Genomic DNA, 27314 nt, shown 5'->3' with positions numbered 1-27314 from the left:
CCCTGTACACACACACACCCTCCAGCCCCTCCCAGCGCTTTGAAATCCCATCCCCGCTTTGTTGTCTCCCCCGAGGGGCCGGGATGCTCGGAGCCCGCGGTATAAAGGCAGCCGCCGCGGCGGTGGCGGCGCAGAGCTGCGCCTGCGGTCGAGACTCGGGGACCGCGGGAGGTGCTCAGAGCCCGGACTGCAGCCGTGCCGGCGCGGCTCCCAGCGACCCCCTTGCACAGGGACATTCCAGCCTTCTCTCGGGGCCTTCCCCGAACAGCTTCTGCGATGACGGCCCCGGGCGCAGTGGGAGCCGCCCGGGTCTTGGCCGCGCTGGTAGCGGCCGCCCTCTGCGGTCACCTCCAGCTCGGAGTGAGCGCCACCTTGAACTCGGTTCTCGTCAATTCCAACGCCATCAAGAACCTGCCCCCGGCGCTGGGCGGCGCTGCCGGGCATCCGGGCTCCGCAGTCAGCGCAGCCCCCGGGATCCCGTACGAGGGCGGGAACAAGTACCAGACCATTGACAACTACCAGGTGAGCAGGGGCTCGGGGAGCCGGGGACGCTGTGACCTCTCAGGGGGTCGCAGGTGGGGAGGAGCACGGAGAACTTATTAACTGTGTGCAGTTCGGGGCTCATTCGGGAAGTCTGCGGTCCGGGTGCCGTGCGCACAACAGCTTCAGAGAGGTGCGCGCAGAGGGCCAGAGATGAGCGTCCGCGTGCGGGAGCCTGGGGACCAGGAGGCGCAGGTGCCTCACCCTCTGCCCGGCCCCTCCCCGCAGCCCTACCCGTGCGCGGAGGACGAGGAGTGCAGCACGGAGGAGTACTGCGCCAGCCCCACCCGCGGAGGGGGCGCGGGCGCGCAAATCTGCCTCGCCTGCAGGAAGCGCCGAAAACGCTGCATGCGCCACGCTATGTGCTGCCCCGGGAATTACTGCAAAAACGGTGAGTCCTGTCGCTCCCTAACCCCAAGCGTCCCGCATTTGGCCTTCTGCGGACGGGAGGAAACCGCTCCCAGCTTTGGGAACCCTGTGGCACCACCTGCGAATGGGTGCTCAGCCGGCAAGCTTCCCCAGAAACGTTGCGAATGTTTCATCTTGGAGGTCGTGGAGCGCCTTATTTTCCCCCGTGCCCTTGGCCTGCTTAACAGGACGGCTTGCCGCAGAGTGAACCCTTCCCTGAACATGTGACATCGGTGGAGAAAGATGGGGAGGAAGGTGAAACTGTACAGAGAGCCCAAGGAAACCAGCACTGGCCTTAGCTGCCATCTCTTTTTCTTACAGTGTCTCCCACGGCTCTACCAAGCAGGCCTCCCTTTCCTGATCCCCGTTAAAACTGGGGTCAGCCAGAAGACAGATTTATCTGTCTGTGCTGGCCCCCCTTAAGGGGGATCTTGATACACAGCCTGCCCTCTGAATCCAGCCCCCCCCCGCCCCCCACCTCCTGCTATCTTAAAATAAGTTCTCCGCCCCTGACCACAGATCCACTAAAATTTAATGTCTCAAAGAGGTAGGCGCAGGCAGCCAAAGAAGTCTCCAGAAATAAGCTCGAGGGTGGCGACCCTCTTTAGGACCCAGTAATACTCGGGGCAGAACTAACTCAGTCTCTGTAATATAGAAATTATACAGTGAAGTAACTGGTGGGTGAGACTGTAGTCTTCCAGCCAGCTGGTGTTGCCTTTGCTTAACTTGGTCTGCCAGTACCCATATAGCACCGAGGGCAGAGAAGTTATTTTTAAGAACAATTTTTTAAGTGACTAGTTTTATTTCTTCCCCCAAGGGTGGTATTAACATGGGCAGAAATCTCACTGCCACTGCCACAGCTGGTAGGAAAGTATTTTAAGTAGCTATATTGGGGATGTTGCCTGTGACTGCACAGTGTACGCATTGATGCTTCTGTCCATCTGGGGAGTTTTGCATTAACACTAAGGAGGCAGTTTGGCTTGTGTTTAAAATAATGTCACCACAATGAGGCATCTCAAGGTCGTGCAGGCATAGCAGAGTGCCACGGTCAAGGCTGTTGGTGGTTAACGGCAGGCTGTAATGTGTTCCTGCTATCTCCGGCTTCCTTAGGAATATGTATGCCTTCTGATCACAATCATTTCCATCGAGGGGACATCGAAGAAACCATTCTCGAAAGTGCTGGTAACGATCACAGCACCGTGGATGGGTATTCCCGAAGAACGACGCTTTCTTCAAAACTGTATCATACCAAAGGTAAAGGACCTTACCATGCATTCTTGGTTAGCACATCGGGAGTGTCTTTGGGATTTTCTTCGCGGAATAATGCAGCCCGGGCGGTAACCGTGTACTCTGCCCACTGTCCCCTCCTTTCCAGGACAAGAAGGTTCGGTCTGTCTCCGCTCTTCAGACTGCGCCACAGGGCTGTGCTGTGCTAGACACTTCTGGTCCAAGATCTGCAAACCGGTCCTAAAAGAAGGTCAAGTGTGCACCAAGCACAGGAGAAAAGGCTCCCACGGGCTGGAGATATTCCAGCGTTGTTACTGTGGAGAGGGTCTGTCTTGCCGGATACAGAAAGATCACCATCAAGCCAGTAACTCTTCCAGACTCCACACCTGTCAGAGACACTAAGCCAGCCAGCCGAACACGGTGGACTCCTTTTCTATAATAGATGCTATGAAACTTTGTGTGACTTTTGTCAGCTCAATCCTAAAGGATGTACAAATTCTGTGGTTCTGATTAAGCATTCCAATAATACCTTCTGAAAATCTGGAGTGTAAGAGCTTTGTTTCTTTATGGAACAACCCTGTCATTGATTGCAGTAAATTACTGTGTTGTAAATTCTCAGTGTGGCACTTACCTGTAAATGCAACAAAACTTAATTATTTTTCTAAAGGTGCTGCATTGTCTATTGTTTTTCTTGTTATGTAAATTTTTGTACACATTGATTATTATCTTGACTCTAATATTCTATATTGAATTGAAATAAATAATTTCAGCTTATACTTCCTAAATGCTTACACCCTTTTCCCTTTAATTCTAGACTCTAGAACACAAGGAGCTTTTGGAATGACAAATGATAGGTATCTAAACTTGATCATGGAAATACCAGCTTATTTTCTGAAATGTACTATCTCAGTGCTTAGATTATATTTAATCTCTAGGCTGTGATAGCCCTTGAAATAAAATTTAACATTTAATACCACAAAATGTTACAAGTATAGATAAATTTTGGCACTGTGCTCTTAGAGGGGTGTGTGTTTGTGTGTGTATCTATTCTAAAGGGACAGAAAGGTGACCGTTTCAAGAAAATCAGAGGAAGATACTGTCTAAATGTAAGCCAGTGTAGGTCAATTCTAGAGTAATTTTTAAGAAATATGTTCTCCACTGACAAACTCACATAATCAAAGTGCAATCATGAGATTGAATCTTACATTACTACTTTCAAAAGCAGCTTCAAATAAATTAATACCTACCCAAATGGTTAATAACTCTTGAGCAATAAAATAAAGTTCCCACAAAATACCAGAGCAAAGTACTGGATGGTTAGCACAAAGGGTGTCTGTCTGTGTGTGTGTGTGTGTGTGTGTGTGTGTGTGTAAATACAGTTGAGAAATACAGGCAGATTTTTGTACCAAATTACTCAGTTTGAAGGATCAACTACTATTTCATGCCAGGAAGACTTGTTCTAATTACTTTGATTTTAAGATCATTAAATAAAAATTACAAATCCTCTCTCATACCTTTATTTCCTTCCCTTACTAAGTAAGGTGAGTATTTCCCTTTTTATTTTTCTTAAACCTATTGATTAGAAGGAGGGTAGAGATAAATTGCTAAAAAAAACAAAAAACAAACAAAACCCAGAAATGAGACCTAAAGTGACTTTGTAATTTCATTTGCCAGTTTCAGCATTGGTAAATCTGAGACCAGGGAAGGGGGACGCATGCAGTCCCGACGTCCACTTACTCCATAATATTTTCAAAGTCTGTATTGGAATCACAAAATACTGGGTTTAAGGCACTCCAAAGGACAATGACTGATCGACTGTTCACAGGGTTTCCTTCAATAACACAGATGTCCGAGAGTGTTTGTTGTTTTTGTCTTCCAGGAAGTGGTTCAATTTCAAGGGGCTCAGCCAAGGAGACCAAGGTTTGGTTGGTTCTTCCCTGACAAGGCGTCCGGCAGGATGTCGCTTGGATGTCGCTTGTTCTCTTGCCTTTTGTCTGCAAGTTTCAGCCTCCTCACCCTGGAGAAACTTTCTTTTTCTACATGTGTGTGTTTGCTGACTTGCCAAATCTAAGGCCTGCCATCTCCAATAAAGCACGATAGAGGAAGGGAACAGGAAACCCTTTCTTCAAGAAGAAAGAAGGGTGTCTGTTTTAAGAGGGAAAAGGAATGATCATTTGAAGGACCTTGGTGAGGAGATCCCTTCCTCTCGAGGAGCCAGCTGCATTCAGAGACCCTCCGTCTCTGCCTACCTCAGCAACGTTCCTTCCTTCATGCTCCCCATCTTGTGACAGGGGTGGGAGAAGGAGAAACCAACTGAGCAGGGACACTTCTTCCTATCAAGGGAGGAGTCAGGAAGGGATTTCCATCAAAAAGAAATTCTGCACATTTATAAATGTGCAAAGAGTATCAAGAAAACTATAGGGCACCTGGGTGGCTCAGTGGGTCAAAGCCACTGCCTTCGGCTCAGGTCATGATCCCAGCGTTCTGGGATGGAGCCCCCGCATTGGGCTCTCTGCTCAGCAGGGAGCCTGCTTCCTCCCTTCCCTCTCTGCCTGCCTCTCTGCCTACTTGTGATCTGTCAAATAAATAAATAAAATCTTAAAAAAAAAAAAAGAAAACTGTAGATACTTCATTACCTAGTAAGGCAGATACAATACAAATTCAAAAGAGAATCATTTGAGGGATCTTGTACCTTTTAGATGGTGGTGCTTAAGTGTGTTCATGATTTCACTTTCAAACAATCTGAATGGAAAATACATGAACTTGGAATGCATTCACAGCTATTTTATCAAAGGGAAACATACTCTACACGTGTCCCTGCATCTTGCTCTTTTTGTGTCTTCCACACCATTCTACATGTACATGGAGAGGTGCCTCGTTCCCTTAATGATTGCATTAAGTGTGTAGGACTTTGGGATGGCTATACCAAAATTTATTTGGAGTCATCATGGAGACATTTTAATTGTTTCCAGTGTTTTTACTTGAACACATATTATGCCACAAGCAAGGAATTTTGTGTACTTGTGCTGGTATAGTTGGAAGGATAAATAATGACTAATTTTGGGGTGCCTGAGTGGCTCAGTTTGTTCAGTGTCTGTCTTCGGCTCAGGTCATGATCTCAGGGTCCTGGAATTGAGTCCCACCTGAGGGTCCCTGCTCAGTGTGGAGCCTGCTTCTCCCTCTCCTCCCCACTTGTACTCTCTCTCTCTCTCTCTCTCAAATGAATAAAATCTTTTAAAAAAGTAATGACCAATTTTTGAAGTGAAATCTGAAATAAAGCATGCTTTTGTAGCTACTCACAAAGGGTGGCTTGGGCAAAATGTCAGGAGGTCTGCTTATCGCTGATCTAGTCATGATTAAACTCTGACTAAGTTGTATCAAAGGAGGAAGAGGGAAATACAGGCTTATCCTAACAATTTCACAGTAATCTCTGGCATTCAGTAATAGGTAGACTTGCTCTAATTCCTTTGAGTTTAAAATAATTATTAAATAAAATCCCAAGCAAGTCTTTTCCTCATCCTTTTTCTTTCCTTGTTTTACTATAAGAGTTTAATTTTCACATTTTGTTTAACCTGAACTTTATTAGTAGGAGTGAGAATGGGGATGTACTGTCTAATAGAAAAACCACAAATATGCAGCCTCGATAGGATTACTCATAATTCAGATCAAACTCCTTTATGGATTTTTCCCATGGTCAATCAAATCATACTAATTAAATCATGAGATTAGTAATGTAATTATGCAATGACAAATTTTATTAGTTTCAGTATTTTAAGGTTTATTTATGTATTTATTTAAGTAATTTCTGCACCCAACATGGAGCTCAAACTCACGACCCTGAGATCAAGAGTCACGTGTTCCACTGACTGAGCCGGCCGGAGGCCCCAAGTTTCAGTATTTCTAATTGCATCATCCAATTAGCAGTTAGGGCCACTTATGAAAACTTTGGGTGAAATCATTTACTTTTCCTTCATTTTTCAACTAGCTATATTATCTAACTTTATCATGCTACCAAGTTTTTTTCAATAGTTTTTTTTTTTTTTCCCCCCAACATTTGAGAGAGAATGAGCACAGCAGGCAGAGTGGCCGGCAGAGGGAGAAGGAGAAGCAGACTCCCTGCTGAGCAGGGAGCCCCATGTGGGGTGCAATCCCAAGACCCCAGGATCATGATCAGAGCCAAAGACGGATGCTTAACCAACTAAGCCACCCAGGTGCCCCTTTAAATAGTTTTGAAGAGAAATGGACAGTGTTACCATTTGGCTTATAAAATGTGTTCCCCTGAGTTCTGGATTACAATTTTCATTACTTTGAAAATACTAATCTGAGTATAGTATCAACATATAAAATGAATGTATTATTTATCTCCACACTGCAGAAAGTATATATAATTTTTTTTGAAAGTATATATAATTTAAGCATTTCCTAACTGTGCAAATGTTTGTACACATGGGCCTTTATGTTTGTCCTAACGGCAACTGCTTAGAAGTAGTCAATTATATCAAAACTATGAGATGACAATACAGGTAATGATAGAGAATTTTATCTCAATAAACATGCATAGAGCCTGCATTGCTTGGTAGGCACTATGCTGGCATTTTAAAATATATACACAGCACTCTCTCTAGCCTCCAGGAGCTAACACTTTAGCAAGGGAGAGAGCAAACAATTCGGGCTGAGAAGTGGCTCAGGACAGTGTTTAGAAACACAGTATCTGGAGTCAAATGAAGCTGGATAGAATCAGGCATTCCTTGGTTTCCAGTTGCATGGTATTGGACAAAGAAGATCTATTGCTTCCTTGATGATACGGAGAGAATTCCAACTTTAGAGTGTAGGCGTGAGGATAATGCATGCATTTTAAGAATATTTAACATTATGTCTAGCTCATAGTAAGCACTCTAATTTTAAGTATCTACTATGAGACAATAAAACCTATATATTATAGGGGTACCTGGGTTAGTATTAAGCATCTGCCTTTGGCTCAGGTCATGATCCCAGGGTCCTGGGATCGAGTCCTACACTGGGCTCCCTGCTCAGCGGGAAGCCTGCTTCTCCCTCTCCCACTCCCCCTGCTTATTTTCCCTTACTTTCCCTTCCCTCTCCCACTCTCCCTGCTGTCTCTGTGTCAAATAAAATCTTTTTAAAAAATATATTTTATTATAGGATACTGTATTATATATATTATATATAGTAATAACTGAAATTTATATACTAGATATATTCATACCTGAAATAGATTTAAGAGTAATTAAGTTAGCCTGTGGGCGCTCATAAAAAGCTTCAGGAACACAGTGGTATATCAACCATCTTCTTAAGGTCCTTTTATTTCAAAGAAGAGAAACCATTTAAACCAGAGAAGGTAAAAAAGAGACATGGGTTGGAATGACACAGCTCATTTAAAAAAAAAAAAAAATTCAGTATGGAAACCGTTCTGCAGACTGGCTTCATTAGCTTGCTGATGATTTCTGCTCTACTGTAATTTGCCCATGCCTATGGCTGGTCATGGTGACATGACCCATCCCCACTATAAATGACCTTTCAGCTCAGGTCATTGCAGCAAAAGGCTTCGTCTCTCAGAGACTCTGAGACAGATTCCTGCACTAGGTTCTGACTGGCTTAGCTTTGATCAGAGGTCCTCCTCTGGTCCAGCTGGCTAACTCAGCTACCCTGATATTTTTTTTTTTTAAGATTTTATTTATTTATTTATAGTGTGAATGATGTGGGATTCAATCCAAGGGCCCCGGGGTCATGACCTGAGCCAGAGGCAGACGCTTCCTTGACTGAGCCACCCAGGCACCCCTCACTACGGTGATGTTAAAACTTAACACTGCCAACTACATGCAGTCCACCTTGGAGAGACACACTGGGAGTTCAGCAAGGAGGAGTGTGTAGGATCAGGTGCCACAGGCCACGTCTACCACATGTCAGTCCTGAGGGATGAAAAGGGGTTCACAAAATAGAAAAAGATAGACACTGGAGACAGAAGAAGCCATGTGAGCCAAATTGTGAAGCTATGAAAGTAAAAATGTGACCATGTTAAGGGCCAATAATTCACCACAGTTAGAGTGTTGATATTGAAGAAAGCTTTTCTGATCCTGTATTTTGTTATCCTGGAAAAAAATAAAATAAGAACTCTCCATTTTCAACAACAGTTGCCAAATTAGGTGGCGATGAGAGTTGCAGACAAGATGCTTGAGACACAATTTGTCTCAAAAGATCACTAGTCTGTTCACAACAGAGAGGGCTTTTTTTGCTGTTGTTGTTTGTTTTGGGGTTTGGAGGGGTTGCCAAAAGAAGTTATAAAATAAGGAGAACATGACTTTATTTCCAGCCAGACTTGGTCGTATTAGGTGGAGCTGGAGTCAAGGAAGGCTGCTTCATACAATTCTCTTTTTAACTTAAGTACTTAATACATAGTTTTCACAAATGATGGATTTTTTTTGCCCACAAGTTATAATTAAAATAATGTGACACAGTCTTTAGATATTAGTGGATGTAAAATTACATTGGAAGGTCAGTAGCAAGCAACCACCTCAATTGTAAACTATTAAACAAATTCCGTAGTAAGAAGTAAAATCCGCTGAAGACATGGCTGGCCACAATCAGGCCATAATATATTTCACAATATTGCGCACTAACGTTATTCTCATGAGCAGAAGTTACTTTTAGAAAGACTTGTTTAAATATTTCATAAGCCATGACTCTCAAGTTTAAATTAAATGCAGGCAATGATACTTAGTTTTGACTACACCAAATAAAAAGGCTTTTATACAACAAAGGAAACTGATGAAACTAAAAGATGACATACTGAATGGGAAAAGAGGTTTGCAAATGCCATATCCAACAAGAGACTAGTATCCAAAATATACAAAGAAGTTATACAAATCACATCAAAAAAAAAATCCACACAAATAATCTAATTAAAAATGGACAAAGGACCTGAATAGATATTTTTCCCCAAAGACGACATCCAGATGCCCAACAGACACATGGAAAGCTGCTCAGCATCACTCATCATTGGGGAAACACAAATAAAACCACAAGTAAGATACCACCTCACACCTGTCAGAATGGCTAGTATCAAAAAGACAATAAATAACAAGTGTTGGTGAGAATGTGGAAAAATGGGAGTCCTCATGCACTGTTGGTGGGAATGCAAGCTGGTGCAGCCACTAGAAAAGTGTGGAGGTTCCTCAAAAAGTTCAAAATAGAATAGCATCCAATCCCGTAATTCAATTGCTGAGTATTTGCCCCAAGAAATTGAGAACACTAATTTGAAGATCATGCCCCCCTCTGTGTACTGCAGCCTTATTTATGATAGGCAACTATGGAAGCAAGTCAAGTGGCAATCAAGACAGGAATGGACAAAGTAGTGGAGTATATGCACAATAGAAGATTACTGAGCCATCAAAATGAATGAAATCTTACCATTTGCAGCAACAAGGATGGACTTCAAAAGTAGGATGCTAAATAAAATGAGTCAGACTGAGAAAGACAAAATACCACATGATTTCACTTACATGTGGAATCTAAAAAACAAAACAAACAAACAAACAAAAACCAGGCTCTTAAATATAGAGAACAAATTGATGGTTGCCAGAGGGGAAGTAGGGATGGGGGGGAGATGGGTGAAATAGGTGATGTGGATACAGAAGGACAAACTTCCGGCTACAAAATAAGTCAGTCATGGAGATGAAAGTATAGCACAGGGAATATAGTAAAATTGTAATTATGATGTATGGCAACTACATTTATTGTAATTATGATGTATGGCAACTATAGTAAAATTGTAATAATGATGTGAGCACTGAGTAATTAATAGTAATAGAATAAACATTGTACACCTAAAACTAATAGACCACTGTGTCAACTATAGTCCCATAATTTAAAAAAAAAAAAAAAGTCAGCACTGTTGCAGAAAAGGTGGCACTCACACACAGCTAGCTGGAATTATGTTCCTGAAAGGAAATTTGGCAGATGTTTTAAAAGTATGAAAACTGATATATCAACTTACAGAAATTTCCTTTAAGAACAGAATCATGGACACATACAAAATTCTGTCCACAGTGACATTGGCGAAACTTACAAATGAACTCAATATCATGTAAGAGAATGGTTTAGGTGATTTATAATCGGTCCTTATATTCTACGGTCATTAACGTTTCCTGGAAAATTAATCCTAATTCTTCCACGTTAGAACATTGGAGGGGGGAAAAGCATATTTCAGAACATACACAGTATGATCTGAGTTACTTGTGATACCACCAAAGAGCTAAGTGTAGAGGACCATTTCTGGAAGTCAGGATTGTGAGAACTATTTAATCTCTTTTTATTATTTCCCATTCTTCTACACAATCAGGTGAGGATTCCCATTAGTAGTAATACTAAAGGTAGGACAGACACGTGGGTTTTCCTTGTGAACTGTTCTACACATTAAGCAGAGAGGTTGGCAGAGCTCATTCAGATTAGAAAAGTTACCCATAGGGTGGAGTTGCTGTCTCTATTTCCCGAAAATGACAGAAAAGAAAAATATACCCTTCCTTTGCTAACTAAATTCTTCTCCATTCAAGGAATACTGACCAGGAGAACCAAATCTGGTACAGGGAAGACCCACAACAAGTATCTGTTGAAGGAAGGAACAGATGAAGGAAAAACAGGATTATCTGTGCAAATTTCAGTAAAATTACCACAAAACATACTTAAGAACTTCAAAATATCCAGAAGAAGAAATAGGGAGTAGGCAAAATAAAACATTACTACACAGTATAGCTGGTCAACTTTTTTCCCCTTATTCTGTATCGTGATGAAATGTTGGATACAGTACATCAATCATGCGCAAATGGCCACGGCAGGACACGGTCTTTGGACATCGCTGTTGCCGAGAATAAGCTCACCTTCCTCCGTGTGACAATACAGTTGACACTCCCAGACAGCGTGGCTTCTGGTCTCACAGGAAGGGGGACTGAACTGTCTAGCTCATTTAAACAGAGAGCTAGAGACACGGAAGACAATGGGCATTCTTTACACAGGGAGCTGGGCACATTTCCCGATTTGATTACCATCTTCCCTTCTTTTTTTTTAATATTTAATTTTTAAAATTTCTTTTCAGTGCATAAACAATGAATTCTGGTACACTGAAAAGAAACTAAAAAAATAACCATCTTCCCTTCTTGATCGAGGAGCTGCAGGTGGCTCTTGAAGAAGATTTGAAAACAAGCAGAAAGCTACAACTTCCGCTTTTCTAAGACCGAGTTCCCTTTTTGGCAAAATTCAGAAACCGGGCAATTATTTTCTTATATTAAATGCTTCATTTAACAATGTTCTCCTTGCCGCTCATACCACCACTTGCCTTAAGGAGCCCTATGCCTGGTTTCCTGCACCCCTTTTCTTTCCCTTACTCTTTCCATCAGGCTCTTTCCTTTGTTTTGTTTTTAAATTCTAATTATCTAATCTTTTGCAGCTGCATCCTCCCGCACCTGCCCATTTAGACCCCATGGATGAAGCGGTTAGCTATTTGCCAAACCAGCTTCCCCTTCCTTCTAGGCACACTCCCAGACTCTCTTGCAGTGGGGTGCGATCACATGACGGGTTTTGGCCAAGGGCAGAGGGGTGTGGGTGTGTGTGTGTGTGTGTGTCTGGAGACCCAGCACTGGCTTCTCCCCTACCTGCAGATCTCCGGGAGAATAAGGACAGTCCCACAATTAAGCAACTGACCCTCTCCTGGGCTGGGTTTCTAAATAGTGACATCAGATTCCCCCTACCCCGACCTGCCACTTCGAGGAGCAAGACATAAACTTGCACTGCGATAAGACTTTGCAATTTAGGGTTTTGTTTTACTTAAATGCACACCTCAAGCTTTCCCTTTCACCTTCCTTCCCTTTGTTCTCCTTCTAGATCCTCCCCCTGCATGTGCTGCATCAGAATCCCACCCTGGGTCGGATACACAGTAAGGGTACAGAATTGTGGGGTGCACATGAATCCACCTTGTTAGCATTTGTACGAAAATGTGAAAGCATGCCCCGCCGGGCTTGACAGGCAGTAGGAATTCAGGAATGATTCCACTTTCCTTTTAGTGATTGGAATCTTGGCAAATAAAACCGTCTCCCTTCCGGGCAAGGTACCTGGCAGGAGGGACAAGGATGGCAACGGTTTTCAGAGCGCAGGTCAGGTACCTGGGACTCATTGAAGTGTTCCACATATCTATTTCTTCACTCCATTCTCCCATCCCCCTCAGGTAGGTGCGTTTATTGCTCCCATGTTATGGTTGAGGAAACCAAGGCGAAGCCAGCTCGACGAGGTGTTTGCCCGAGGTCATGGACCAACCAAGTGACAGAGCCGGACCGGAAACTGGGAAGTCTGCCCTGAAGTCCAGGCTCCTAACTACCCCCAGCAGGGCTGGTTAGTCAACCCTTTAAAGCCTCTGCACCCCTGAGTTACTGAACACTTACATTAAACACAGGATGAAGATTTATCTGGGGACTTGGGAAAATGCAGCACCTCAGGTTTCTGAATTGAGAAATGTCTTTTTGTGAAATTCCATTAAAAAAATCTATAAAGAACTTATCAAACTCAACACCCAAAGAACCAATAATCCAATCAAGAAATGGGCAGAAGACATGAACATATATTTCTGCAAAGAAGATATCCAGGTGGCCAACAGACACATGAAAAGGTGCTCAACATCATTCAGCATCAGGGAAATCCAAATCAAAACCACAGTGAGACACCATCTCACACCAGTCAGAATGGCTAAAATTAACCAATCAGGAAACAACAGATATTGGCGAGGATGCGGAGAAAGGGGAACCCTCTTACACTGTTGTTGGGAATGCAAGCTGGTGCAGTCACTTTGGAAAACAGCATGGAGTTTCCTCAAAAAGTTGAAAATAGAGCTACCCTACGACCCAGCAATCACACTACTGGGTATTTACCCGAAAGATACAAATGTAGTGATCCGAACGGGCACGTACACCCAAATGTTTATAGCAGCAATGTCCACAATAGCCAAACTATGGGAAGAACCTAGATGTTCATCAACAGATGAGTGGATAAAGAAGATGTGGTATATATATACAATAGAATACTATGCAGCCATCAAAAGAAATGAAATCTTGCCATTTGCGATGATATGGATGGAACTAGAGGGTATTATGCTAAGCAAAATAAGTCAATCACACAAAGACAATTATCATATGATCTCTCTGATATGAGGAATTTGAGAGACAGGGCCTTGGGGGGAAGGGAGGGAAAAAAATGAGACAAGATGGAACCAGGGAGGGAGACAAACCATAACAGACTCTTAATCTCAGGAAATAAACTGAGGGTTTCCGGGGGGTTGAGGGGAAGGGATGGGGTGACTGCATGATGGACATTGGGGAAGGTATATGCTATGGTGAGTGCTGTAAATTGTGTAAGAGTGATGATTCACGGACCTGTACCCCTGAAGCAAATAACATATTATATGTTAATAAATTTTTAAAAATTTAAAAAAATAAATTAAGAAATGTATTTGAATATAATGTGCTGGTGTTGACCAAAACAGAGATTAGATTAATAAAACTGTGAAAATAAAGCAATTTAAGTGAAAAATAGTATCCTCGGTTTTTGTTTTTGTTTTTTTAAGATTTTATTTATTTGACAGAGAGAGAGAGATCACAAGTAGGCAGAAAGGCAGGCAGGGTGGGAGGATGGGGAGCAGGCTTCATGCTGAGCAGGGAGCCTGATGCGGGGCTCGATCCCAGGACCCTGGGATCATGACCTGAGCCGAAGGGAGAGGCTTAACCCACTGAGTCACCCAGGCACCCTGTATCCTTGGTTTCTTGAGAAGAGGGTTTAATGAGCCAATTATCAGGAAAGTTTAAAGTCACGGTGAGGTTTGTATGCTATTTCCCTCATACAAGAGGATGCTGTCTGTACTATATACTGTGAACTACAACAAAATCCTTGGATTTAAGGCCAGTTACCAAGTCGCCTGTATACAGGGTATACTGTGAATCTCAAATGTTTTTGCATTCTGATTACTGTCACCTTTAAGTCCAAAGCTTAAACCCTGCCTGTGGGTAGAGACAATTACATCAACGATTACCATTTGCTGTTTTGTTAACAAGTGAGGACTGAATTGTTTCAACTCCCAGAAGAAGAAACTCTGGCATAATCCTATCATGGATTCATCCCAAAGAGCCAAAATAGCAGTCACACACAAAAGAAAAGATACTGAAATTCACGGTTTAAGAGACAGCCCGGAGGAGGGACCTGGGCCAGGGTTGAATTTATAACTGGTTTTAGGTCACACGATAGTGCTTGGCTCAAAGTAAAGGCTCACTAAGTGTCATTCTGTTACAACCGGGCAGAGACTCCAAGGTGGAGGAGTTCTCCATGTGTCCTTGTGTGTGGGAACTCTTTCGGTCAGTCTACTTGTGAATTCAGGACACTGTAGTCACAGTGCAATAGTGATGGGTCTCGTGCCATCAGGAAGGGATTTTCCATGTTGGTATAGATTTGAGAAGTCATGGTACTGAATTTTAGTGCTGTATATACTCCTGACTACACTTCAAAAGGGATACTAATTTTTATTTTTTTTAAGATTTTATTTGAGAGAGAGAGAATGAGCCAGGGGGAGGGGCAGAGGAAGAAGCAGACTCCCCGCTGAGCAGTGAGTCCTATGTGGGACTCGCTCCGAGGACCCTGAGATCATGACTTGAGCTGAAGGCAGACACCCAACTGACTGAGCCTCCCGGGCATGCCCAGGATGCTAATTTTATAGCTTTCTTAGATAAGTAGTTCCTACAGTCAGTTCACCATCTGAAAACCCTGGGCTACTTTAATAATTCAGATGACTGGCCTTTCAAGATGTACTGAATCAAAATCTCCCAGGACTGGGTCTATCCACCTGGATTTTTCCATGCTCTTCAACTGACTGATGCTGCACATCTGATTTTGTAACCTGTTGCTACACGTCCTTTAATCAAAATGCTTTAGTCCCAACAGGATAACCATACTGTGGGTGTGTAGAAAGAAATCCCACCCCAGTACTTGAGCATGGGTAAATCCAGCACTCCAGATGGTTCCTTCAGTAATCCTAGCAATATACATAACTGCTCAGCACACCAACACAGCAAGAACACAAGGAGATGCTTGTGTCAACAACATCCCTACAGTGGACAAATGGCAGACCGGATGCTCATGGCCCCAAAGCCCGCTTTATGTCAGTAGTGATAAAAAGGGTAACTTTAGGGGCGCCTGGGTGGCTCAGTGGGTTGAGCCTCTGCCTTCAGCTCGGGTCTTGATCCCAGGGTCCTGGAATAGAGCCCCACATTGGGCTCTCTGCTCAGCAGGGAGCCTGCTTCTCCCTCTCTCTCTGCCTGCCTCTCTGCCTACTTCTGTCTACTTGTGATTTCTCTCTCGGTCAAATAAATAAAAAAATCTTTTAAAAAAAAAGTAACTTTAATTTTTTTCTTGGTGTTAAAGTTTATACATTTGCAGATAGATACTCCTTTGAGAAATCTCATTACCAAATTTCATACTTGGATGAGAGAAAATGAAACAGAGATAAAACACTTCATGAGGGTCACCCACATTCTCTCCTAAGACCGATTTCTGTCTCAACATCTCAGCTTCTCAAGGGACATCTTCCCAGACTTACTACCACCGAGTCAGGTGGTTCATGTGCTCTCTTAAGTTCTTCTTCATAGCTCTTATTCCAGTACTAATAAATTATCTTGGAGTTAATGAAATAGACATCTTCCCCAGCCAACTGTGAGCCTTATCAGCACAAAAATCTTGTTCATCTTCCTACCCACAGCACTCAGTTCTGGGCTTATGGTATACTATTTGCTCACTAAGTACTTGCTGAATGAATCAGTCAAGTTCCCTGCTATTTTCCCTTGAAGGGATATGCCATTATTCATAATATACATGACTATGCCAAAAGGTTTAGTAATTACATGATTTTTTTTCTATAACAGGACTATTTAAATGCAATAAATAAGAATTTTATTAATTACCTAATTACAAAGATTAGGTAACAAAATTAACTGATACATAAAATTTAGACAAAAATTACTTCGTGATGGTTATTTAGGTAATTATAGAAATACAAATTCAAATCAAAAACAGGAATAATCACAGAGCGTTACAACAGATATTAAAAATAATTTCTTTTATTTAAAATAGTCTCATTCATTTTGCTATTTGTCCTGTATAAGGAAGGACTAGATGGCTTTAAGACCTTGATGGATGACTCGACTTTTCCAGTTCATAAGGAGAAATTGTACTTTCAGTTGCAGGTCACATTCATTGATAAAGGAACCACAGAGAACTCTCCGGCCTCCCTTGTTCCACAGGTTGACCATAGAACAGGTATTTTCTTTATTACAGACTATCCCTTTCCAGAAGGGAGGTGGAGTATTTTCAACATGTGTACTAAAACTTGGGCTACAGCCCCAACTAGCTCCAGTTCTGTGGATGCCGTTAATGAGTGGTTCCCAAATTTTGTCTTCGCAGTGGGATCCCCTGAGGAGCTTCAAGAACTACAAATGCCTGTGACCCATCCCCAGGGATTATGACTGGTCAGTCTAGGGTGTGGTATCAGCTTTAAAACCAACTGTCAAAGTTCCAGTGGGAACAAGTTTGGGAACCACCACTATTAGCTTGTCTACTTCAGGCAAAGTAGAACTATTAATGTTCACACCTTAATCTTGAAATGGATTTGTGGAATACCTTGTTGATTCTGAAACTGGAATTTAGATCTGAACTTTCCTGGGCTTGGCTGCAAAGGATTGCAGTGAGGGGGATGCTTAGGGGATTTCCTAAGCTGGGAGTCTTTCATAACCTGTGTGTCAAGACCTGAGATGGAGACTAATTCCAATAGAAGTTTTGATAGTAAGATGGCTACCAAATGGGAAACTTGAGAAATGGGAAGAATAATATACAAATATTTTTAATCCATCCCATCTCTAATCCCCCAAAACATAGCTGAATTGAGCAGGACAAGTTATAACTCTTAGCTAAAAGGCAGGGTTTAAAATCAATTTAACATGATCATGATTTATTAGCTGAAGAGAACCATTATAGAAAGATCTAGTGAAGTACCAGTTAAAGGACTTTGTAATGGAGAAATTTATGGTCTGAGAGGGAATGTGTACACTAAGATGGTTATTAATAGTGCTGTATGCTGACTTCACAAAATTTTCTTCCCAGAGCATAGAATTCATAAATTAGTAGTTTCTAAACCACAGAGATTTCAAAAAGACAATAGGGGGAAAAAATAAAAAAATAAAAAAATCAATGACATTAAGAGCTGTTTTTTTTTTTTTTTTTTTTTAAATAAACAAAATTGGCAAACCTCTAGCTTGACTCACTAAGAAACCAATGAACAGGGGTGCCTGGGTGGCTCAGTGGGTTAAAGCCTCTGTTTTTGGCTCAGGTCATGATCCCAGGGTCCTGGGATCAAGCCCCGTATCAGGCTCTCTGCTCAGCGGAGACCCTGCTTCCCCCTCTCTCTCTGCCTACTTGAGATCTCTGTCAAATAAATAAAAATCTTTAAAATTAAAAAAAATTAAAAAAACCAAAAAACAGGAGCCCTCAAAATAAAAAAATGAAAGAGGCAACATTACAACTGATAACACAGAAATACAAAGACTCACAAGAGACTGCTATGGGAAAAGGTGCTCAACATCACTCATCACAGAAATGCAATTCCAAACCATAATGAGATACCATCTCACACCTGTCAGAATGGCTATTATCAGAAGACAAGAAACAACAAGTGTTGAGGATGTGGGAAAAAAAGGAACCCTTGTGCACAGTTGGTGGGAATGCAAAATCGTGCAGTGACTCTGGGAAACAGTATGGAGGCTCCTCAACCAATTAAAAACGGAATTACCATTTGATCCATCAGTTCCACTAACAGGGATTTATCCAAAGAAGATGAAAACACTGACTCAAAAATATCTATGTACTCCATGGTCATAACAGATTTATAATAAGCCATGCTGTGGAAGCAAACTAAGTGTTCATCCGTGGTTGAGCAGATACAGAAAATACACATACACAGTATGGAGTATTATTCAGTCATAAAAAAGGATGAAGCCTTGTCATTTGTGGGGATTTGAATGAACCTAGAGGGCATAATGCCAAGTGAAATAAGTCAGTGAAGGACAACTACCAGATGATTTCACTTATATCTAGATTCTTAAAAGCAACAAAACAAAACAAAACAAAAAAAAAGCACTCATGGATTCCAGGAACAAATTAGTGGTTCTGGGGGAGGGTGTAACTATAGTCAAAACTATACGGTGTATTTGAAAGTTCCTAAGACAACTGTTCTTAAAAGTTCTCATGAGAATAAAAACGATATAGGGCAACTATATATGGTGATGGAGGCAAACCAGACCCACGGTGACCATCTCGCAATCTATGCAAATAGAGTCATAATGTTGGGCACCTGAAACTAATGTTATGTCCATTACGCCACGATTAGAAAAATAAAATGGGCAAGGAGCAGGTGGGAAGGGAAAACTTGAGTCAGCTTGAGGCTTTAGAATTTGTAATTATGGTGGCCACTGACTGATTCTATTAAATGTTTCTTTAGTGAGAACGGGCTGCTTTTTTCAACTAGGTTAATCTGGATTAACCTCCTACCCCTAAGTGTTTCTTAAACCAAATGAAAGCAGCTACAGTCTACAGGTGTCCCCTAATAGCAAGGATACCAAATGTTGTTTTAAAACATTTTTTTAAACAAGCCACAAAACTAGAACTCAGGGATTTTCAGCCGACTTTTAAAACAGGAAGTCCAGACCCACCTTCAGGCTAGAGCCCCAACCCCCAATAAAGAGTCCTTAAACCACACAAGGTGTTCCTAATGCCCAAGTTTTTTGGCTGACACAAAGGGTTCAGAGTAAGATCTGTATGTTGACATCTTGTCCTGGTGACAAGGTACCAAGCTCAGGATGAGCCAGAGAGAATGAGAAACAAGTTGACACTTTCATTCCAGCTCAGTCCCATGCAAAAGGAAAAGAGCTAGGACTTAACCCCGCTCAGAGTCTAACGTTACCATCGATTATTGCAAACAGCTCGTTTGGAAAAACTGCCTAAGTCGCTTCCTAACAGCTGACAGAGTGCCCTGCTCACTTTCCACTCCTCCAAACCAAACCCCAGCCACTCTGTTAAAGAGCAGAGTTCATGGGGCCCGACCCAAGTTCACAGACGGGGAGAACAGCCCACGTGCGGCTAATGACTTACCAGAGTTCCTGCAGGAAGATGGAGAGACATCTAGGAGACCAGAGGCTGGTTCTCTGGATTTGGGTCTGAGACCACCAGGGGAGAAGAGGAGGAAGAGGCGTCAAAAAGCCTGGGCTGCTAGGCCTGACCTCAACTCTCCCTTCTCAAGTCCTGAGCCTTCCCTGCTAAGATTTCACCCCCACCTCATTTAAACATTTCTTGATCACGCCTCAAGCCAAATCAGGTTGTAGCCAATCAGAGCGGAAAGTGAGAACAGAAGGTTCCGGAAGTCGCTCTCCCAGCCTCTGCTGAAGGGAGTGCCCCCGCTGCTTCTGGGAAAGGCAGGGGTGGCCCCTGTCTTGACAAAAAGAAGCTCCCTCCCAGAGATTCAGGTGTGAGCACAAATTTCTAGGCTGATGCCCAGTCCCTCACTCCCCCCTGCAGCAACTCCACAAAAACCAACCAAACAAACAAACAAAAACAACCCCCAACAACAAAACAAACAAAAAACCAGAAACAAAACACCAAAACCAGTGGCGTTATGCCTAAAGGCACATTTAATAAACATTGAACTTCTGAAAACCTTGTGGTCCAACAAAAAAATGCTAACTTCAAGTCTAATAGCACCTAAACGTCTCCTGCGGCCATAAGGCCTTCTACGTCTATTTCTTTTAAAAAAGGAGGCTGCACAGGCAGATTTCATAATGCGAAAGCCCCATTCAGTGGCTGCCCTAGGGGGCACAGAGTGTGTGGAGAAAGGAAGAGGAACGGTAAACCACCTGCTTAAGCTGCTCTCCAGCGTCTTCTGAGTCTTTGGACTCTGGCCTCTCAATAATTGAACCTTGATCTCCTCTGAGGCAAGGAAAACACACACAGGTGTTCTAACTTCTAATTATTTCATTCCCGGGGAGAGACACAGGTGTCCAAATCTTAAGGAGTGTGGTCCTTCATTGAAAACACTGAATCTTGGGGTGTGTGTGTTGGTGTGTGTTTTCCTTTTACACAAAACCCCAACTGCCCTGTGAATGCAAAGTGATGTCTGTGCTCCCTTTTCGGACTGTTCCGATTTGAAAGCCTTTAATGTACTGTAGGACTCTGGTTCTCAGTGGAAGCTAGGGATCGGATCTCGTGGGCTATTTGAAACACCACCAACGTGCTTGTCCCACGCTCAGGGAGTGTGATGTAATTGGGTTGGGGTGACTCCTGGGCACGGGAGGTTTTAAATCTCCCCAGGCGATTCCAATATGCTGCATAGTTTATGACTATTCTAGGACATGGAATTTGATACTGGTTTCTTTTTCCAGGGCTGACCTTTCCTATCCCTGATCTAGCATTCATGAGTATTTGGTTGGTCCTGCTCTTCAGTGAGAGTACACAGTTGGAGGGAATTATCAACTCAGTCAGCCAGTTCAATGTGTTATATCAATTTATTGCATTTACTTTGATTATAGACTGAGCTTGGGGCTTACATAATGGAAATACTGCAGGATATATATTTACCCTAGAATGCAGAAGATTCCAGAACATTATCTGGCAGCTGCTTATCCAGTTATGCAAACAAATTTTCCAAACTGGAATGTTAAGTGTACCCAGAGAACTATACCTGCTTCTCATGCTGAATCTAAATGTTAAAATGTGAAAAACACCAATGAATGTATAATGAGCATACAGCTTGCCTCTATCCTGAGAACAAGCAGTGACTTAAAATCAAATCTTTAACTAGGAATAATGATGCAAAGTATAGTGAAACTATATTAATCCAGGTTTTACTGATTCAGACTTTGTAGTTTTGAGTGTTCTAGATGTTTCTCATTGCATTTGAAGTGACTGTAGTTTCTGGGATTTCTTCTTTCTTTCTTTTTTAAGATTTTATTTATCTATTTTTTTTTAAGATTTGAAGTAATCTCCCCATGCAATGTGGGGCTCACACCTACAGCCCCAAGATAAAGCCAGCTGACTGAGCCAACCAGGCACCCTTAGTTTGTGAGACTTCTTCAAGCAAGAAAAATTTAGACTAAAATCACTGTTTTCAAATAGTCTTATGGAAATGAAAATTCTGGGGTGAGCTAATTTTTAGAGTAGTTTTTGGATAAATACCATTTAATAATAAAAACCAAAATGAAAGAAAGAAAATTTAAGAGGCAACCATAATATTCCAAAAGAACATAAGATTCCCTTGTTCTCCTCAGATCTATGGGCAAACATTTTTACCAATCGTTCCTATAGATAAAAATTCTCTTTCTGACAAGGATACATTTTTTTTTTTTTTTAAAGATTTTATTTATTTATTTGACAGACAGATCACAAGTAGGCAGAGAGGCAGGCAGAGAGAGAAGGGAGGAAGCAGGCTCCCTGCTGAGCAGAGAGCCCGATGCGGGGCTCGATCCCAGGACGCTGGGATCATGACCTGAGCCGAAGGCAGTGGCTTTAACCCACTGAGCCACCCAGGCGCCCCTGACAAGGATACATTTTTATATAGAACTGACTTTCCAGGGGTTAAACTTTTTATTGATATGCTTCATTTTCTTAATACTTACATCTTAGTTTAAAAGAGACTGCTCTTGAAAAATAAGGAGGAAAGCAGATTTTTAAAACAAAGTTCCTGGGGCGCTGGGGTGGCTCAGTGGGTTAAAGCTTCTGCCTCCAGCTCAGGTCATGATCCCAGGGTCCTGGGATCGAGCCCCAAGTCGGGCTCTCTGCTCAACAGGGAGCCTGCTTCCTCCTCTCTCTCTGCCTGCCTTTCTGCCTACTTGTGATCTCTGTCTGTCAAATAAATAAATAAAATTAAAAAAACAAAAAACAAAGTTCCCGAGCAAAACCCTCCCAGTTCCTAAAAATAAGTGAGGATTTCCTGGATTTTAAAATCTGCTCATTTTTGGAATTTGTTACTTATTTTCTTCCACCTTTTCTCTTCTTTCAAAGGTGATACAGGAATATATTTCTGTTGTAAAAAAAAAATTGAAAAAACAAATACATTAAAAATCTTGGGTGGCTCTGTTAGTTGAGCAACTGCCTTCAGCTCAGGTCACAATCCTGGAGTCCCAGGATCGAGTCCCTCATCTGGCTCCCTGCTCAGCAAGGGGTCTGCTTCTCCCTCTGACCTTCCCCTCTCATGCTCTCTCTCTCTAAAATAAATAGAATCTTCCTTCATTATTTCCTACCCCTGTCTCAAACTCCTTCTCTTGGTTAGTGGGAACTATTAAGTGTTTCTATCCTTGCATAAATGGGACAGTCCGATATTAATTGGCTTTGAATTCTTTTTTATCCACTAAATATGTCTTGGAGCATATTTGAAATGAAATATATGGATGATTGCCATGTCCTTCGATGGAAGTTTCATGCTATTCTAAAGCACCTATGTTCCTAGGTTATTAGTCATTTTCCTCTTGGTTGACGATAGGCTTCCAGTATTGCATTCTTCCAAGCAGTGAAATGACACTCATTCTTTTATAGCCCTTTGTATGTTCACACAAGTTTTGCTTCAGTGAGTCTTTGGCATTTGGAAGATACTGCTAATTGCCTTCCCACAGTCTCCGCCATATTATATCCCTACATCAGTGTTTGCATGGGGACTCAAGTCCTTGCTTCTTTCCTACGGGTAGAAACTACCACGTTCTAATTTTTAACAAACAAATGGGTGAAAATAGCTCACATATTGTTTTAATTTGCTCACTGTTTATTAATGTAGTTAACTTTATTTGAAATATTTATTACTCACTCATATTCCTTTTCTGTCTTCGTTACAGAACTGAGCTCTCTAATCTCTTTTATGGCTGATGGTCACCATACCAACATCTTAATTAAGACCAATTTCCTTGGCAGAAGTTTCAAATTTCTACCAGGAACAAATGCATTGCCATTTTACTAGAGCATCAAATTATCTGATAATACTTATCTTGACCTCACAATCCTACTAACAATGTAAGTATTCCTCCAAGGGGGGTTACCTGCATCTGAATTACCTTGGTCCTTACATATAATGTAAACTCAGAGGAAATAAAATGTCCATTTTCAATAAATCTCATGGGAAATCCTTATGAACAGTGAATTCATAAGGAATTCATTAGATATGCTTTGGATTTTTATTCATTTTTTAAGAAAGCAAAGTGAAGAAAATGTTGGATTAAAGAAAACATAAATTCTTAAATTTCCATGGGAAAAAGAAGGCAGCGATATTAAATTTAATGACATTTATAAGATCTCTCTCCTAGTGGCAAACAAGCTGGACACAAATGTTTACTTAAAATGTTATAATAGCTTGCTTCCTGTGAGAGCTGATCAACTCTTTGCTATTTGTTCCCATAATTAATAGAAACATTCTAATCTCACAGACAATCTTAAAAAAAAAAAAAAAGTTGTCTGTGTGGCATGGTAATTGCTAGCAGGATTTCCATCTATGGAAAGAGGTCCTGGGAATGCAGGAAGGGGCGCGGAGACCTGAATCCAAGCCTGTGATGGGTGGGCTTACGCTGGCCCAGAGGAGAAGAGGGATCTGGGGGACATCTGCCCAGCAGCGATGTCAGTGAGGAACAAAAGCTAGAAGGGGAGAGGATGCGGGGGGTGGATGGTGAAGCAGGAGAGACCAAAACACATCATTCAAAACTAAACAAAACAAAGCAAAAGCTGGGAGTGGGGAAAGAAACAGTAAGGAAAAGACATCGAACATTTCTTTTCATTGATGGTACATGGATAGTTTCCAGATAAATAACTGCCTAGTTTGAGCCTTTTATTTTGATTGATTTCTGTGATTTTTTTAATGAACATCTTAGTAACTTCTGACAGCAATTTGCATTCCTGTCCCATTTCTTACCCGACAGTTTTGTACAAGCCATTGCCAACTGTTATTAATTACAGATATTTTCACTTGATTGATTATCCTAGAAATGAAACCTAGGAAACCGAAAAAGGAGGAGAAAGCATTTGAAACAAGAATGGCCTCCGATCAGTGATTTATTGTCAATGCTGTCAGAATCTCGGGGCATCTTCATTTCTTAGCCCTTATTACCTTAATATGGATTTTCCAATGATCCAGATATAAGATGATAAAAGCCCTGATTTGTGTTAGAAAATGTATGCCAGGGGCGCTCAGTCCATTGAACATCCGACTCTTATATCAGCTCAGGTTGTGATCTCAGGATCCTGAGATGGAGCCCTGGGTTAGGCTCCTTGCTCAGTGGGGAGTCTGCAGGAGATTCTCTCTCTCTCCCTCTCCCTGTGCCCCTCCCTCTGCTCCTCCTTTTTCTTTCTCTTTCTCTCTCAAATAAATAAATAAAATCTAAAAAAAAAAAATGTACGCTAACTGATTGCACTGAATGAAAGGTCATTAAAATAACCATAAAGCATTATATGAACTGTAGGAGGCTTTCATTGATATAATCAGGTTTGTTTGTTTTCAAATAACTGACACTGATATTTTAATACAAATGTGGGGATATTTGTATATATTGTCATCTTTAAGCCTTTCTGATCTCATTCCACAATAGGAGCAACAACTCCTAGACAGGAGATAGAATGCGAGAAACAGGTGCTACACTGTTGCCATGAAAACTAAAGGAGAAAGAAACGAAAAAGTTTATTTCTCCAGTTTGCTTGATGGAAATCACAATGAAACACTCATGTTTTTCCCCAAAGAGGTCTCACAGGTCAGGCCATGCATATGCATACAAACTGAAGCCTTATCACAGATTCTAACTTCAAGCATTGACTGTTTCACAGTTGAAAGAGTATCTCCCAAACCTTTATTGATTCTGTTGCCCTAGTTTGAATCTCAATGATGTAAGTATGTTTAGTGATAACCTTGAACTTCTAATTATAGACTCTAGTCTTGATTGTTATTTGGCCTTCATTATTAAGTTTATAAAATAAAAGCTGCCAAATTGCCTTCAAATGCTTCTAAGTTAAAAGCATTTTAATGGGTGTTGCATATTCTCAGACTTAAAGGCTAAACCAGCACTAGCTCTTCTAAAAATTGTTAATTCCCACTATAATTTTTACTTTATAAAATCTCCTGCTAACTCCTATATTGCTGTGAAAGATAATTCTCTTGATCTAAAACCAAAGAGAGGGTTTATGTAAAACTCTTTGTTCTGTAATAAAGGAGATATGAAGTATAACCATAATGAACTCTTTGGGGTCCATTCAATTTCATTAAAGAAGAATAAAAATCAGAACTTAGAGAAATGTCCTAGAGTGCTCATGTACTCTGAAAATCTTCGGTGGTATAGCAGAAAGAGCTCGGGCTTTATTGTTACAGATCTAGGTTCAAATCTGAGCTCTACACATGGTTCCTTTTGCCCCCTCTTAGGAGGAGGGGAGAAACCCACCTTGCAAGTTTGTTTCATGGAATGTGTAAAAATGAGATAACATATATGAAAACAGTGAGCATGATCCTTGCTAAAGGCTAATGTTTAGCCTTAATGCAGGTACTATACTAAGGGTTTTCAATGGAATTAGCTCTTCCATAGAAGCTACAATGTATGTATTATAATGATTATGCTGGTTTTGTGTAACTTCCTCAATATCAGACAACGAACTAGTCAATGGTAGACAGAAGCAGCTGGAGTTGAGACTTTTCTCATCTGAGCAAGTATTTGATGGTAAACTCTTGAGGCTTACCAGGACTCTAATTCAGGCTCTATCACAGACTAGCCCTGGACCCTAAGCAAGTTACTTAAGCTCCTTATCATTTTCCCCATCCTTACTTCAGGAATAATAGTATCTATCAAACAAGAAGGTCACAAAGTTTAGCTAACCTGGACCCTGACCCTGCTTATAACCCCTATTATAGTTCCAGAACACAGTAAGTGCTCAACAAATGTTAGCTGGATGTAATATGTGATTTCTTGAAACACGTCAACCTAAAAAGAAACATCAATCCCTTTGCTTATAGATCTGTGATACTGTAATTTTTTTTTTCTGGAATCAACTTCAAAATGTTGCTAATGCTCCAAGTCAACTAATATCCCCTGTTTGAAAATATTCACCTTGACTCTCTGTACTTTCCTTCCAACTTTTTCATTTCAGAAAGTTTGAAAGAATAGCACAATGGATATCTTTCACCTAGATTCATAACTATAAATATTCCACCCGTTGATGTCTTGCCTTCCTATGTACGTTTTGCTGAAACATTTTAAAGTAAATCACAGACATTATGCCACTTCATCCCACAAAGACTTCAGCAGGTATCCCTCAGTGAGAGCAGGTTCCTACGTACCCAGGATAGTGAAACCAACGCGTTTCACCTAGGTAAGAAAATACTACCTAATATGCAGTCTATAGTCAGATTTCCTCAGCTGCCCCTCAAATACCCTTTATCCCCTTTACTTTTAAGCCTAGATCTAAAACAAAACAAAACAAAACAAAACACACACACACACACACACACACACACACACACACAGTTCACTTGGTTGTCATGTCTCTGTCATCTCTCTGATGAAGAGGCTGCTCTACCTTTATTTTTCCCCTCGAATTAATGTGATCATTACTTGTGATGATTTAGGATTCAATGTTTTCAGCAAGTTTACTACATGACTTCCAATCATGCCATATCAGGAAGGTCCCTAAGAGGAGTCTGTCCCCTTGCTGGTGAGACGAGGTTTGAATACCTGCATATTGCAATGTCCACGAGACCCTTCCATGGTGAAGGCACCTTTTTCCTTTGTGATCAACAGGGCTATCTGAGTGGTGATAATTTGAGACTGTGTGCATATCCTACTCTCTACATCTTCTCAGGCAGTGGGTTTTACTGTCCACCAATGATCTTTGCCAGAGGTTATCAATAGGAGTTCATGCTTTAAAAAGTATCTGTACTTTCTAGCTCTCTCTGTTGAAAGAATCTAGGAGCTGTGAGACATTAGTAACAAGAAGCATACCTAGTGTACAGATCTTGATTTGTAAACATCATTCGTAGGGGGAGGATG

General features: G+C 41.6%; 1 protein-coding gene across 1 annotated transcript; it reads left to right on the top strand.

The window, feature by feature from the left end:
• Positions 1–276: 276 nt before the first annotated feature.
• On the top strand, positions 277–2577 carry DKK1 (dickkopf WNT signaling pathway inhibitor 1; the record flags this gene model as incomplete). Its single annotated transcript, XM_080823535.1, has 4 exons — positions 277–522; positions 769–931; positions 2059–2202; positions 2324–2577. The coding sequence occupies 4 exons, from the start codon at positions 277–279 to the stop codon at positions 2575–2577; spliced, it is 807 nt and encodes a 268-aa protein (XP_080679661.1).
• Between the last annotated feature and the right edge of the window lie 24737 nt (positions 2578–27314).

This window comes from Martes martes (genome assembly GCF_963455335.1).
Source record: "Martes martes genome assembly, chromosome: 14".
Classification (NCBI taxonomy): Eukaryota; Metazoa; Chordata; class Mammalia; order Carnivora; family Mustelidae; genus Martes; species Martes martes.
The sequence above is the reverse complement of the archived record's forward strand: the minus strand, read 5'-3'. Positions and strand labels throughout refer to the sequence as shown.